Source organism: Falco biarmicus, chromosome 2 (assembly GCF_023638135.1).
Source record: "Falco biarmicus isolate bFalBia1 chromosome 2, bFalBia1.pri, whole genome shotgun sequence".
NCBI classification, from domain to species: domain Eukaryota; kingdom Metazoa; phylum Chordata; class Aves; order Falconiformes; family Falconidae; genus Falco; species Falco biarmicus.
Genome location: NC_079289.1, coordinates 28,561,243 through 28,575,895, shown reverse-complemented (window position 1 = coordinate 28,575,895; position 14,653 = coordinate 28,561,243). Strand labels below are relative to the sequence as shown.

The following is a 14,653-nucleotide window of genomic DNA, read 5'->3' as shown; positions in this document are numbered from 1 at the left end:
GGATTGTGTTTGCAAATGTAAGTTTCAATATTTCTTTCAAGTGCTTTAATTGCAGTTGTAGAGAATACAGGAGAAACAGCAATTTTCTGTCCTACTCTTCCTCTGGTTTGCAAGTGAGTGTTGTGAGTTTGGCTGGGCCTGGAAGGAAACTCGTCATAGTACAGAATAATAGAATTGTTCAGGTTATGAATGATCCTACTTCCTTGCAAATTGCCTTCCTTTCTGGGTTGAGATGGGAGCTATCCCTTTGACTGTCTCATATTTGCTCATGCTCTAGCGAAGTGTAGCTGAAGGGGTGCCTCCTGTCGTCTCCCCATCTTCAGCTATTGAAAGTTGATGCCGTTTTCATGAGGAGGAGCAATATGGGGATGTTCCTACAAGCAATAGGATGGTACTGTTAATCAGCTCTGTGTCCTGTCCCTTCTAAATTTTGATCTGAGGGAAATGAATGATGGGCCTGAAGCAAATAAGCTGGTGTCTGGGGGACAGAATTCAGGGCCAGGAAAGGAGAAGGCTGAGAAATCTTTAGGAAGTGGCCAAAGTCCAGTGTGTGGGAAGGAATGTGGTGTGGGCCTAAAAAGGTCAGAAAAGGCGTAACTGAAACTTGTAACTTTTTGTTATATGCAAATCTCATGTGTGGACTCTGATGACTTTCAATACCGTTGGGATTGGCACTGTTTAGAAATGGCTGTGTGTAAAAATTGCCATTCTGGTTTTAACAAACTTTGAAGTGGGTGCTTGGTCTGTGGGATTAAGTTACTGCAGCTGGGTGATGAGATAAGCGGGAGCAACTGGACACTTCAGGGAAATTGTAAAGGACTGGTGCCGTTTGCAAGTGTAGCAGCTGGTGCAGAGAAACGGAGAGTGGTCTGCTGCCAGGTAAGCACCTTATCATCACGCCTGACCTGAGCCTTTGTGCTGTTTGCAGAATAGAAGGCTTTATCTACGTTAGCACGCTGCAGAAGGAGTCGGACTGCCACTGACCTGAACATTGATCTAATGTTGCTTATGAATCCTGCTAAAGTGACTGTGGACTCAAACTGGGTTTCTTTGTGGTACTGCTCTGCGATACAGGGCTGTCAGGCTGTTCAGCACCCATGAGCTTGCAGCTTGTAAACTGTTTTGCCCCTGAGTGCTCAAGTATTTTTTTTTTTTTTCTGTGTGTTTTATAGCACTCTGGGACATGAGTTATCCATGTGTCCCAGTATAGCCCCAGGGAGAAAGGATTAAGATTGCTCTGCCTTTGACTTCAGATTTTTGAAATGGGGAATAAAAGTACAGCTGAAGTTACATAACAGGGAGAAACTTACACAGTGATGGTGATGTTCCTGAATATAAAAGAAAAACACCATCTGCTTTAGTCACCTTTCAAGGGATATGTTTACAGGCACCTCGGGGACTTAGCAATAAACAGTAGGGAGCAATTATTTTTGTTAGATTTTATTATGTTTTGCTCCTCCATGATGGTAGAAGCAGCTGTGTAGGTTGTGGTGTTCAAATGGCTTGGAATAAAGTTATTTTCAGTAAAACCCGAGTTGCTCTAAAATGGAAAAAAAATATGTTGGGTAGTTTTACATATTATGTTCTGAAATAATTTGAAGCGCGTTGTTCTTCTAAGTGTTCACTCTTCCCACCCTGCTAGCAGGCATCTGTCCTGAACAGGCTGATCTTACAGCTCAGCTTGATGTGCCAAACAATGAAGAAAATGTTACAAATGACTTGAAATAGATGTTGTCACATATTTGGGAGGGTTTTGCAATAAGCATGTCAAGCCCAGTTTTGCAAGCTGTTTGTGCTTATGGTTTTCACTGTGATTTAAAATACCCATTCAGTGGTGCAGTTTCCTCTCTGTGAAGCTGAGAAAGGATTCTCTGGGGAGCCATCAGTGTTGAATGACCCACCTGGGGCCAGTGTGATTACTGGCAGGGAGGAAGACTTAAGCGAGATGCAGCTGGAGCCAGATCTTCAAAGGTATTGTAGATGATAGATGCCACGGAAAACAGCCATATAATTAATGCAGCTATATGACAAAACTCATAAATCACATATGAAAAGCCACCTCTCATTTTTTCTCAAATAAGAACAGGTTTGCATCCTTCGAGAAGGCTGCTTTCTGCTGCTGCAGCCTGCAGAAGTGGCTTAGTCTGAAATGCTATGCTTGATGGGATTGTTGATATTACAATGTGTTTTGTGAAAAATATTTTGGGGAAAGTTTTAAGACTTTGGAGCTGAAATGCTTCTGCTGTGGTATTTGGGTTATCTAGCACAACAGGGTTTAACCTGTAGTGATGGACAGTATCAAGAAGTGTATGATGAGCTATTCTACACAGCATGGGGACCTCACCTGGAGGATTATTTGTGTTGCTGGTGTTTGAGATGTGAACAGCAGCTGAGTAAGGTGTACAGAAGAGGAGCAGTACTCGATCCGTACCCTCTGGCTTTATAGAATCATACAGTTGTTTAGATTGGAAAAGACCTTCAGATCATCGAGTCCAGCCGCTAACATAGCACTCCCAAGAACCATGCCTATGTGTCTTTTAGATACTTCCAGGGATGGTGACTCAACTGTGTCCCTGGGCAGCCTGTTCCAATGCTTGACCACCCTTTTGGTGAAGAAATTTTTCCTCATATCCAACCTTAACCTCCCCTGGCTCAACTTGAGGCTGTTGCTTCTCATCCTATTGCTTGTTACCTGGGAAAAGAGACTGACACCCTCCTTGCTACACCCTCCTTTCAGGTAGTTGTAGAGAGCGACATGGTCTCCCCTGAACCTCCTCCAGGCTAAACAGCCCCAGTTCCCTCAGCTGCTCCTCACAGGACTTGTTTTCTCCTTATCTTCTCTTTCTGTTTTGTCTTGTTCTTGTTTTTTCTCTGTGGTGACAGATACTACTCATTCACAGGAATTAATTTCCAGCTTGGATTTTGTGGGGTCTAAAACCAGCTGGGCCAAGTGCATCCCCAGCCAGAAGATGGCTACAGAAGACCATGGAGTTACACCAGGGACAACTCTGACCCACAAGACTTTGTTTTTGTAAACATCCCTGCCTCACCAGGGTAACTAGCTCCCAGAGGGCTCTCGTACAAGTGGGGATTTCTCCTTTTCTCAACCTGCCTCTCAGTGCTGTGCATGAGCGCTGTACAGTTTCAAGGTGTGCTGCTGTCTCATCTGTGAGGGGGATCAGAGCTTCCCCCAAATGGGATGGATCCCCAGAGGGAGACGCCCAAGAAAAACAACATGGAGCATCTAATTGGTAAGCCTTACTTTGTGTGTCTGTGTGGGTTTTTTTCTCAGTATTAGTATAAAGGAGCAAAACTAACCAACCAAAAAAAAAGTACATTTGATCCCAGGCATTCACCATGTCTCCCACATAGGCTGGAGCTGAAAATTCAGTATGTGCCACTGTGAGTGATGGAGCAAACTGCCTCATACTGCCCTGCCAGCATGTGTCAGCATCTGCCTTCCAGCAAAATAACCCCAGGGACTAAAATGGCCAGTTCAGCTATTGATACACTTTTGTATGTAGGGATGGGATGGAAAGGGAAAAAGATGAGTTAGTTCAGGAAGGTAGAAGAATTTTTCAGCCCCAAAAGGACACTTGATGAGTTTGGACTTCTGTGATGAACACCTGGTGCTCTCTTTTAAGCAAGGAAACTGATGCCAAACCAAGTTGTTACGGGCAATGTGTGCTGTTTTCACTGTTGTGTCTGGCTGTAAGTACGGATGCTGTGGTGGGACAAGCATAATTCTAGGCAGGACTGATCTGGGTGCTTGTCGAAAGCAGGGCGGTACATAGTGGTTACAAGAAGCTGAGGCTACTCGGTCTCTTTGTTGCTGTAGGAGACTTAGGAGATTTTTGCCTGCAGCACTTTATGTTCACAGGGCGACTTGGACAGCAGCTTTTCATTTGTTTTTCAAGTTTGATACGCACATCATGATTTTGTGTATCAAGTGTGTTCATGATGTACCATCATGATGAGAGTATTAAAAAAATGCAAAGTGAATCTTATGATTATCCTGGAGCTTTTCCACAGCTGCTCGTTGATGAGCTCTGACATTTTGCAGTGTATTACAGCTCGTGGTTTGCTCTGGACTGTAGACCCAAGTGAGTGAGGTTTTTTGGTGTTTACAACTATTGTAATCCATATATGAGTGTGGCAAAACCAGGTCACTGATAGTTTGGGTTGTGAGTGATCCTTATTCTTCACTACTTTTTTAGAGTCTTCCATTTGTCACGTGGTAAAATGGTTTGAAACTTCAGGGTAATTGGAGAACATTTGTGGTGTGTTTGGGGGAGCTAGGTCTGGATTCACTATTAAGAAGGCAAACTTTCATATCCTCCTTATTGAAATCTATGTTTTTAGTTGGCATGAGGATCTCTAGGACAGTTCTCATGGAGAAGGATTCCATTGTACTTTGTCGAGTTTTGGATGTGTGCTTTTTGCCCATAGTGGTGATAGGTGTTATCTTGACCCCCTACTTCTTCTCAGCTGCTTGAATATCAGTCTGCAAACTGTAGGCATTTGTTCCCAGCCATTCCCCCTGTCTGTGGATTATGTCATTCCTGCCAGGTATCTTCACAGTGGTTTCAGGTGGATGATGGTAGATGATGCTACAATCCAAAATTGCTTTTAAGGAGGTTCTTCATAACCATGTTTGGCACTGGAGAAATAGATCTGCAGACGTTTTTCTGTAAGCTAATCGTTTAAATGAAATAGAGGGAGTGCAGAATGTTGAGTTCTGCTGAATACAATATCCCTTCATGATTGATTTCCCCAAGTTTTGGATGAAGAATTATGAATGTTGCCCATTCCATGAGTTTCCTTGACCTCCCTCCACTGATTAAAAGGCACTTGACTGCTGGTACATCATGTACCTGTTGTAGCCTGACTAGTTCAACCTGAAGTACACTGTGTGGCAAACAAGCAGCAGTGAAAGCGTTAAAGATTTTCACATTAAAGCAAAAGCCCTGTCTCCATACACATGGCCTTAAGGTCTTCCTGGTAATTTACTCAGGGGAGCTCCTCGTACCATTCCTACCACTGATTGCAGAATGGCTGATGATACCTCACAAAACAGCCAGGGGTTTCAAATTACTGTTTTTTGGAAAGGGTCGGGAGGAAAGCTGGGCTCCCAGTGCACCAGTTCTGTGCTCAACTCTCAGGAAGGCTTGAAACTTGGCCTTCTTGGATGCAAACATATTTATGTGCAAGTAATTAAACCTGCAGTGGGGACCTCAGAATTAGGACGGGCAAGACTGCAAGCAGCAAAGGGCTTGGCTGGAACACCCAGGCTTGCAGTTTGCATTGCCAGAGCTGCACGGATGGATGCTGGAGGGAGGAAGGAGCTGCAGGAGCGATGTGTTGTGCCTCCTCCTCCATGGTTGCTGGGTTTTTTTCTGACAAACCTGTCAGTCCTGCTCTGCTGGTCTGTTAACTTGTGTGTTACAGATCAGGTAGCCTCATGCTGTTTCGCTGTGGTGACAAGTTTTTTCTCACAATGTATAAAATGAATCATTTTCTTTTCTATTTATCAGTTTCTGTCTGCATATGAATTGAATTTGATGTCAGAATTTCCCAGTGCAACCCTGTAACATCCAAATCATGCTGCATCTTTCCATCAGGATGGGGGACATTCTTTAGAAGACCTCTGAGCCTTCATCCGTCTCTCCTGCCTCTTCCTCTTGGGCTGGGAAACAGGGTGTGGTGTTCAGCTTCTTGTCTGCTGATACTCATGCCTGCAAAGATTTTCTTCTGGCCCAAACCTGACAGTCGGGCAGCCCTTGGGGCCAGCCCAGCCCACATCCCTGCAGCTTCTGCTTTTCTTGTGACTCTCCTGAGCCAGGGCATTTCTACATTTAGCAAAATTCAGTTGACCTTGCAGCACTCCATCCTGGTGGCACGACTGTCCTGTTCCACTCCTCACTCTCTTCTTTGAGGACCTCAGTGGCTCCAGCTGCTTTTCAAAGAGCAGCTGCTCCTTGGTCACCTTTTCCTTACAAAGAGACTCCCAAACTTCTAGTACTTGAACAACAACTCACCATTGCCTTCCCTTCAGGCACTAAAATGATGAAAGTATTTTGATGTGTTTTTATGATAATGAAATAATGAAATTTCATTATCATTACGTTCTGGGATGAGACGAGCTGCATCCAGTGAGAGAATTGCTCAAAATGCAGGGGCGTGCACTTTGACAAGCACTGGTTTTTAAGCTTATGGTCCAGTGGATGAACTGGTCCATAAATATTCCTCAAAATGTTCATCTAAAGGCAGCAGGAGTTCCACTCATTTTCATTATTAGCTGTTTCATATGAACTAAATCTTTTGCCCCACTCATGGCACACTGACAGAGATTCATATCCATGGATACTCCACCCAATGTTTTATTTCTCCTTCACAGCCCTCAGCTTTGGCAATGCTTTTCAATTTTCCTCTTTCTTTCCTCTTGCAAAATGTACTTTCTGACCCTTTTAACGTTTTGGGCAAAAGGGCAATATAGCTGGATATTTGCTTAGGTGTTTTTATGACTTTCTATGAGGGATAGGAGGGAGGAAGAGGGAGTGAGTTTGCAGTCCCTCATGATTGCACTGGGCTAGATCTACATGCCTCAGATAACTTTTCAAAATTTGCATTCATTGCTCTTATTCCTTATTTTTGTTATAGCTGACAGACGGGAAGGCATTGGCGTCTGTGGCTGGATCCTGGTTTCGCTTTCATTCCTCCTGGTGCTTGTTACCTTTCCTATTTCCATCTGGACATGTATCAAGGTAAGCTAGTGGGATCTGAGGCACATAAATTATCATCACTGTTACTTACATTTATTGATTTCTTGATTTTGTTAAGACAAGGCACTTCACGTTTACTCTTTGGAAATCATAGGTGCTTGTAGTGAAGATGCAGTCTGGGACCGAGAGTCGTGTTCTTCCACTGACTTTCTGTATCACCACAAGTTACTCTTTTAATTTCTTCCATTCTCAATCAACAGTTAAATTTCCCTGCTTTGCAACACTGGGAGAATAAATCTACAAACTTTTCTGAAGAACTCTTATTTGATGCTGCCAGCAATAGTGATTAACATGAGCACATGGGAACATGGCTCCCTGCATTGAGCTGCTATATAACCTAAACCCACAAAATGCCCCATCAAGACATGGGCAGAATATGATTAATTTAAAGCAGTTTTTAGGGGTGAGTTACCAGGGTGATTGCCCTGAACACCAGGCCTTGAGTAGTCCTGCTACAGTAACCACAGTAGTTAGTTAGATTATCTCAAGCAAGACATCCTTTGCCTATAGCTCCTCTGAGTGTAGTATTGATGTTGAGGGGGTTGTGGGTAGCCTTGTTAGATCAGTGACAATTCTTTCATATTTGATCTGTTTAGTACTCCATTTGCAGGACCAGGGGGGCTGAGTTTTCGCAGAAAAGCATGAGGTGAGGAGAAGACTTGAAATGCCTCGTGATTTGCAGCTTTGTTGGTTCCTATGTTATTGTACATTTATTTACATTTAATATAGATGCCAAAGATTTAAAAAATCAAACCAGAGAGCAGGGATAGAATTAATGGTAACACTCTAAATGTAAAATATTTTCCTAGGTTATCAGAGAATATGAACGTGCTGTTGTATTTCGGCTGGGACGTATACTGTCTAAGAAAGCAAAGGGACCAGGTGAATGCATGCAGTTTTACTCCTGTTATGATGCACTGCTTTTATTTAAATATGATGCACTCTAACCACATAGAGAATTGCACAGGTCCATGAAATAAATCCTTCTTCGTAGCACGAGGGGGATGAGATGGTCCTCTCCACTGCAGCTCTTTTACCTGCAGGGTGTTTGTTTTTCTGAAGAGAAGATAAAGCCCGCCGCTTGTCACAGCACAACACAGAAGGTTGAGGACCTTGATACCAGGTGTGGATTTGCTGCTGAGTAGATTGGACAACAACAGGTTAAGCTCATGCTGCAGACACTGGTGCAGGACAGGAAGGTTTAAATTCAGTCTTCAGGTCTGCCACAGACTTTTTGGAGTGACTGTGGCCACTTTCCCTCTACCTCACTTCCAACACTACCTGTTGCTGCCAGTTCTTTAGCTGTCTGCTGCTCTGAAAGTGGTAAATGCGCCAGGGCAGGGACACTCAGCATCTATCCAGAGTTTGTTACCGTCACCTAGGATCAGGCTGCAAATCACAAATACAAGCCAAACCCAACAGCATGAGGTATTTGCACTGGTGCAGTTACCACCTCTGTGCAATGAAACTGGGGACACTGGAAGTCGAAATAAGAGGAAAAAGTCCTTTTCAGGTACTGTCCTTCCTCTTGAGTAACAGCCATGTGGTCCCAAAAGCGGCTAGGGCAGGTGCAGAGCTCTTCTGTGTGGCTCTGGGCACCTGAGCAAGGTGCTGAGATTAGAGGAATAGTTACGTCAAGTGTCCGTCTCTTATGTCGGGGACTCCTTCACAGGATGTATCAGACCCTGGGACAACGTTCCTCATGTGGGAGCCTACAGGTGGTGCAGGAATCTGGACCTCAGCGGTGTCTTTCCTGGGGACCCACATACGGTACCACAGATGGCTTATGATTTAATAAGGGGAAACTAAAGAAAGGCATGGAAGGAATTTTTGCCAAAAGTCTCATGGTAGATTTGAGACCAGACCTGCAATCTGCCCATTACCAGTCCGGAGCCCGAGGTCATTAAGCTCTAATAAATTCAGATTGTTTGCAGGTATCTGCATTTCCCTGTTATTTGAAAAAGCAAAACCTTACTGTTGTCATCTCCTGTAGCAGAAAGGACAGCTGTAGTAATAAGGTGGGTTCATTCCCCACCCTGTGGGTATTTCTGATTGCTTTGTACAGGATACCTGGTTCTAGACTTAGCTTTCAGAGGTTTTTCATCTAATTATTTTTATTTTTCAGGTATGATCCTCATACTTCCGTGTACAGATACGTTTATCAAGGTTGATCTTAGAATGGTTACCTGTAACATTCCTCCACAAGAGGTAACTATTCTCTGGCAGCCATCTAAGAAATAAAAGGTAGAGTGGATTCATGGCACGATCAAAAACAATGCAGGTGTTTTATAGCCTTGCAGCTGTGAGCTACAATATAGAATTTAGCTTACTTGCTGTATCTTCTGGCTTCCAAACTGTTTACAAAACTTCTGCTTATGAAAACCTGCAGACACATCATTGCAGGCCAAGCAAACTCCTTTTGCTAATATTCAGAACTGTGAGATAAATGATAAGGGGGAGGGGAGGCAGAATTGCAAATGGGAAACAGAGAGGACAAGAGAGGAGAGGCTAAAAAATTTCAGAAATTAATGTCCTAATAGAATTGGGTCTGACGTGCAGCTCACCATTCCAAAAAGCCTTCACTGATGTAGCTGCTGCTTGAAGGTACACGTACTCTGTGCTTCTGAGAAGGCAAATTACATAGGGGTAACAAATCTCCTTAAATTAACATGAATTAGCAGGCAACCATCCACTAAACTCATAACCGAGCAGGAATGGAGGGGCGTATCTGTAGGCATGATACTGACAGACATTGACTGAAGAATTTAATCTGAAGAATCAGTTGCTGAGCAGTTCCCATCCTCCTGATCAACTTTTCACTCCGTGTTGCCCCAGCCCCACTGCAGTACAATGCTTCTACTCATGGAGCTGGCACTGCTGTCCCCATCCTTACACGAAGAGCAGAGAGGGAAGAGATGGCCCCAGGACCCCTTTGGCCCCCAGGGTTGCCCCTTGCGATTGCCTCCAGAGCTGTTCCCTGGACCATTACCTTTCCGTAATCACAAAGAGCCTTTCCTCAGAGTGCAGGTTGCACGGGTGCATGTTGTGGAATGAAAAATGGCTCCCCTGAAACAGGAGTCTGGAAGGAAGACGGTTGCGGTACTTGTGCTGTACAAGGTCTAGCAGCTTTTGCTGTGGCTTCTGCAGCCGCTGGCAGGGCTCCCGTGAAACGTTGGTTTGCAGGCGGCAGATGCTAAGGAGGGAAGAGACAGTGGAACATCATCAGTGCTCCACTGAGGCCAGCTGCCTGCTGAGGCATGGGGACTTGTCTGGCAAAAGATAACACAACTCCTCTATGAATACTTAAAATATTTTTTCAGAGTTTCTTCTCAGAATTTCTTGCACTTTGCTTTTCATTTTTGTTTTGATTTGCTGGTGTTTCTTAGAAATACATTGTTTAGGGGGAAGTAGTGCAGATCTTCCAAACTGCATGCAGTGTATAAAATTATTAATGGCCCTTTCTACAAGAAAGGAAAAGGGTAATCATAATCTATTATTACAGAAAAAATTAATTCAAGTTATGATATTCACTTACCATTGAAACAGTTTGTTTAAAGGCCATGTATGCTATTTTGCCCCAGTTTAAACTGTAGTGATGCTGTATAGCTTCTTTGAAGTAATTTCTCAGGGGAATGTCAAAGAAACCAAAAGAAATTCTTAGCTTCCTTGATTTACCAGGGCCTTTGTTTCACTAAGGGGAAAACAAATTATTTCCCTTCTTTAATTCTATATGTTTCTGGAATGCAGATTCTCACGAAAGATGCCGTTACTGCCCAGGTCGATGGGGTGGTATGCTACAGGATCCACAGTGCTGTCAGCGCAGTCGCCAACGTCACTGATGTCCACTCAGCTACCTTCCTCGTGGCACAGAGCACCCTGAGAGGTGTGCTGGGTACACAGAGCTTGGCTCAGCTCCTGGCAGGTCGTGAGGAGATCGCGCACAGTATTCAGGTAAATCTGGCTCTCAAAATTCACTGAGCAGCATGGAGACATGTTCTGAGGAGTAGCAAATTAGGAATAATCTCTTTTTTTTCTTCAACAACGATAAAAAAATTTTCCTTCATGTTTTCTTTTCACTTATCGTCTTAATTTTTAAAGTCAGAAAGAGTTATTCTAAAGGTATTTCCCCAGGTTCTTGTAGAAAGGTTATTTCCTACCAAAAGGCAGTTAAGATTCTGAAATTATCCAGTTACTTGAATAAATTACTTTAATCTTTCCACAGAGGCCACTGCAAGTGGTGAGGAAGCCTGCTGTTCATGGGAAGCTCTGTCTTGAGCAGACCCTTGACTGAGGTTTAATGGAGGCAAGGCTTGTATCTCCTGTCATAACAACTAAGAGTGCAGAACTGAGTTCCTTTACACTTTGAAATGCCATCTGTCTGGGGGTTTTATTTCACAGCCAAGGAGGGAGCAGAGAAGAAGTCCAACAACTGATTTACTCTTGTCAGTCAGAGACGAGGCGTAGTGGAATCCAGGACAGACTGTGCCCCTCTGCAGCCAGGAGAGCGGCTGCGGGCAGAGCCAGGGGCACGGTGGTGACGTGAATTGCAGTAGTGCCCAGGAGCCTGAGCACAGAGGAGCGTGCAGCGCTGTGCGCTGTCTTTCACCCACGGTGTGCTCTGACGTGCTTTCACAGTGTCGCGCTGTTGTAGGAAGTTCCCTTTGTTTACTTTGTAAAAGGGTGAAGTGTGGAAAGTGGCCCCCTAAAGAAAAGGCAGGGATCGTTGCTTAGGAGGCAGTAGAGAAGCCACACAGGAGAACACCAGTGTTGATCGACAGGAGTTTCACAAGGCTGCGGTACCCGCTGTACGCGCAGCGCGTTGGGTGTTAGTGCCCCTGGAGGGCCCCGTCTTTCTCTGGGGCAGGTCTGCGTGCTGCCCTTCCTTCTGCCCAAGCAGCAGGGTGCGGCGCGGGGTTTTCTCTCTGCCAGCACTGTGCTCTTCCTGGTGGGTTGTGTGTTTGTCCCTAAGGCTATCCTCAACAGCGCTACGGAGCAGTGGGGAATCAAAGTGGCCCGTGTGGAGATCAAAGATGTCAGGATTCCTGTGGCCATGCAGAGGGCAATGGCAGCTGAAGCAGAGGCTGCTCGAGAGACAAGAGCTAAGGTGAGACCCATGGCAATGTCAGCCCCCAAGCTCTTGTATTCTTGTCCCAGGCATCCAAGTGCCTGTTTGTTTTCTCCTCATTGTAAAGATGAATTTTCCCCCACTATGGACACCATCACAGTGCCATTTCCATGTCTCTTACTTTGCAGGTCGTGGCAGCACAGGGCGAGAGGAATGCTTCTGAAGCGCTCAGGCAGGCCTCCATGGTGCTGGCTGAGTCTCCAGCAGGTCTTCAGCTGCGCTACCTACAAACACTAACAACCTTGGCAGCAAAGAATAATTCCACCATTGTCTTCCCTTTCCCTATAAATATGCTTAAGAGTTCGGGGCAGAGAAGTAAGGAGGGATAGAGACTGTTCTACACTAGCTCCTTGGGCAGAGACATTTCCCAGGCTTCCTGGGAAGCAAGAGGTTCCAGATTACCAGAATTAAAGGAGAAGCATGTTTGGGTCCTCTGTACCAAAAATAAAAATAAAAATAGTTTAATAATCACACATAGTTTCCACATTTGGAGACTGCATTTGCAAGGTTCAGGCACTAAGCAGTTTCAGTTTAGACTCATCTCCAAGTTAAATGGAAGAAAATATATAAAAATGGAATAAAATATGTAAAATGCATGTTAGACTTAAAATTAAATTTTAATGATGCTTTCACCACATTTTACAGTCTTGAGTGTAGCAATTATTTGGTGATTTGTCTGCTAAGCAAGAACCTCTGAGCTCTTGATGTATGCAACACAGCAAAAGTGTCAGGTACTGGTATTTAATTTAAGTCCTGTGGAGCAGAAAGAAGAATTTGGCCCCTAACCTTAGAGGTATTCCTTATAACTATTAGCAGAATTACTGGATAATTGGTATATCAGTGGAACAGCCTATTCTTTACCTTATATGAGTAGAAATCAGCGCTTGCTTTACTGACCTCAGCTGGATTTTGCCATATAACTGACATTTCTACAAGCTCTGTAACAAAAGGAGGAGAATATATGTCCAGATATTACAGTCATATTTCCTAGATCTGAAAGCTGGGGCAATCCTCAAGGGAAAATTTTTTTTCTATATTAATCAAAGTATCTGTCTTGCACCATCAGGAAGTTTCTTATCCTCCTTTGCAGATGTCATTATGCGGCGGTGCAGGTCTTATATACAATAAGCATCTCCCTTCTTCTGAGGAAAGGCGGGGAGAGCTGGGCTTGCTTGATCTAGAGGAGAGACGACTGAGAGGGGGCCTTCTCAATGCACACAAACATCTTAAGGGTGAGTGTAGGAAGGATGGGGCCAGGCTCTTTTCAGTGGTGCCCAGCAACAGGACAAGGGGCAATGGGCACAAACTGCAACATGGGAAGTGCCATCTGAATGTGAGGAAGAACTGCTTTACCTTGAGGATGACAGAGCACTGGAAGAGACTGCCCAGAGAGGCTCTGGAGTTTCCTCTGGAGACATTCAAAATCCACCTGGATGTGATCCTGTGCAACCTGCTCTAGGAGAACCTGTTTCAGCAGGGGATTGGACTAGATGATCTCCAGAGGTCCCTTCCAACCCTGACCATTCTAGGATTCTGTGATTCTATTTTCCAGCTGCCTGCTATGAATCTGAAGGCTCTCGTGGTGTAGCTGTTCTGGTAGGTGCTGCTGCTGTCTAGTGTCTTGTCCCCACAAGGCTCACTGCTCTCCCTCCTATCCAGTACACATTTGATTCCAAATTAAGCAGATCAGGATGGACCTATTAATTATCATATTGTTGATACAACCTCTTCTTATTTTTACTGCAGTGTAACATAAGCAGTCGAGGTGGCCAATTTTTGTGCTCAGTAGCTGCTGGCAGGAAGACAATGGTATGGGCATCTGAGGATAGTGACCTGTTCAGCTTTTCGTTGTAGCTCGTCTGCTTCAGACATGACGGCCAACTGGCATTTCGCTGGCAAATGAAAGATGTAAAACCTGTATTTGCAGGTGATCTACTTATCAGTGTTATCAAAACATTTTCTACAGACTTTTTCCTATCCTAAGAAAAGAGAGGGTTTGAGTTTTAGGGTCATGTTTCATCATCAACTTAGTTTACCATTTGTGGAAGCCTTTCTAACTGTGACAGCAAACCCCCCTACCTTTCCCTGACAAATACTGCATCTCCACTACAGAGCTGTTTGCATACCTGCAGAAGCAGCAGCGCTTTAGAAAAATGCAGCCACAGGTTGCGTCCGGTTTTTTGTTTTGGTTTGTTTTTAAGTAATGCAAAGTAATTAAACTCTAAAAAAAAGAAAAGCTTGAAAGACTTGTGATTACAGGGTGCAGTTAAAAAGCACTTCTATGTCCTGAGTGAGCTGTCAGCACTAACTAGCCTGTGCACGGCTCCTGGATCAGGCACAGGACACATCCAGTCCTGTTGTGGGCCAGTTCCTGTTCCAGCTTCAGAAGCACGTATGGGAGTCCTGCTGTGGTACGAGTGGGATCATCTGTTCCCCTACCTGAGGACTCACAATGAAAATAAGAAATTAACTGATGTGCTGAAGCATGAGTGTATCTCTTTTCACTCAGCAGCAGTGTAAGACTGGCTGTACTCGCTAATCTCATGAATGCCCAGTCTTGTTTCTGACCCATGCAGACTTCTTGGCCTCTTTTTGTGTCCAGTGACAATGACTGCAAGAATTAATCACCTCTGCAAGCCCAATGATTTTTCATTTGATCCTCTGCAGGATAATTGCACTGTTGTATAATGGATCAGGGAAACAGAAATTCCTGCTGTCGCTTCACCAGTGACAGGGACAATAAACG

At 44.4% G+C, this 14,653-nt stretch overlaps 1 protein-coding gene across 2 annotated transcripts; it reads left to right on the top strand.

Annotated features, from left to right (window-relative positions):
- Positions 1 to 118: 118 nt before the first annotated feature.
- On the top strand, positions 119 to 14,564 carry STOML3 (stomatin like 3). Of its 2 annotated transcripts, XM_056329704.1 has the most exons (7): positions 119 to 3,251; positions 6,661 to 6,764; positions 7,592 to 7,664; positions 8,908 to 8,990; positions 10,530 to 10,733; positions 11,752 to 11,886; positions 12,036 to 14,564. In XM_056329704.1, exons 1-7 carry the CDS (start codon positions 3,200 to 3,202, stop codon positions 12,234 to 12,236), a joined length of 852 nt encoding a protein of 283 aa, XP_056185679.1. In that variant the 5' UTR covers positions 119 to 3,199; the 3' UTR covers positions 12,237 to 14,564. The 2 variants fall into 2 exon arrangements, with proteins under 2 accessions (XP_056185679.1, XP_056185678.1); XM_056329703.1 differs by having other exon boundaries at positions 119 to 6,764.
- The last annotated feature ends 89 nt before the right edge of the window (positions 14,565 to 14,653 follow it).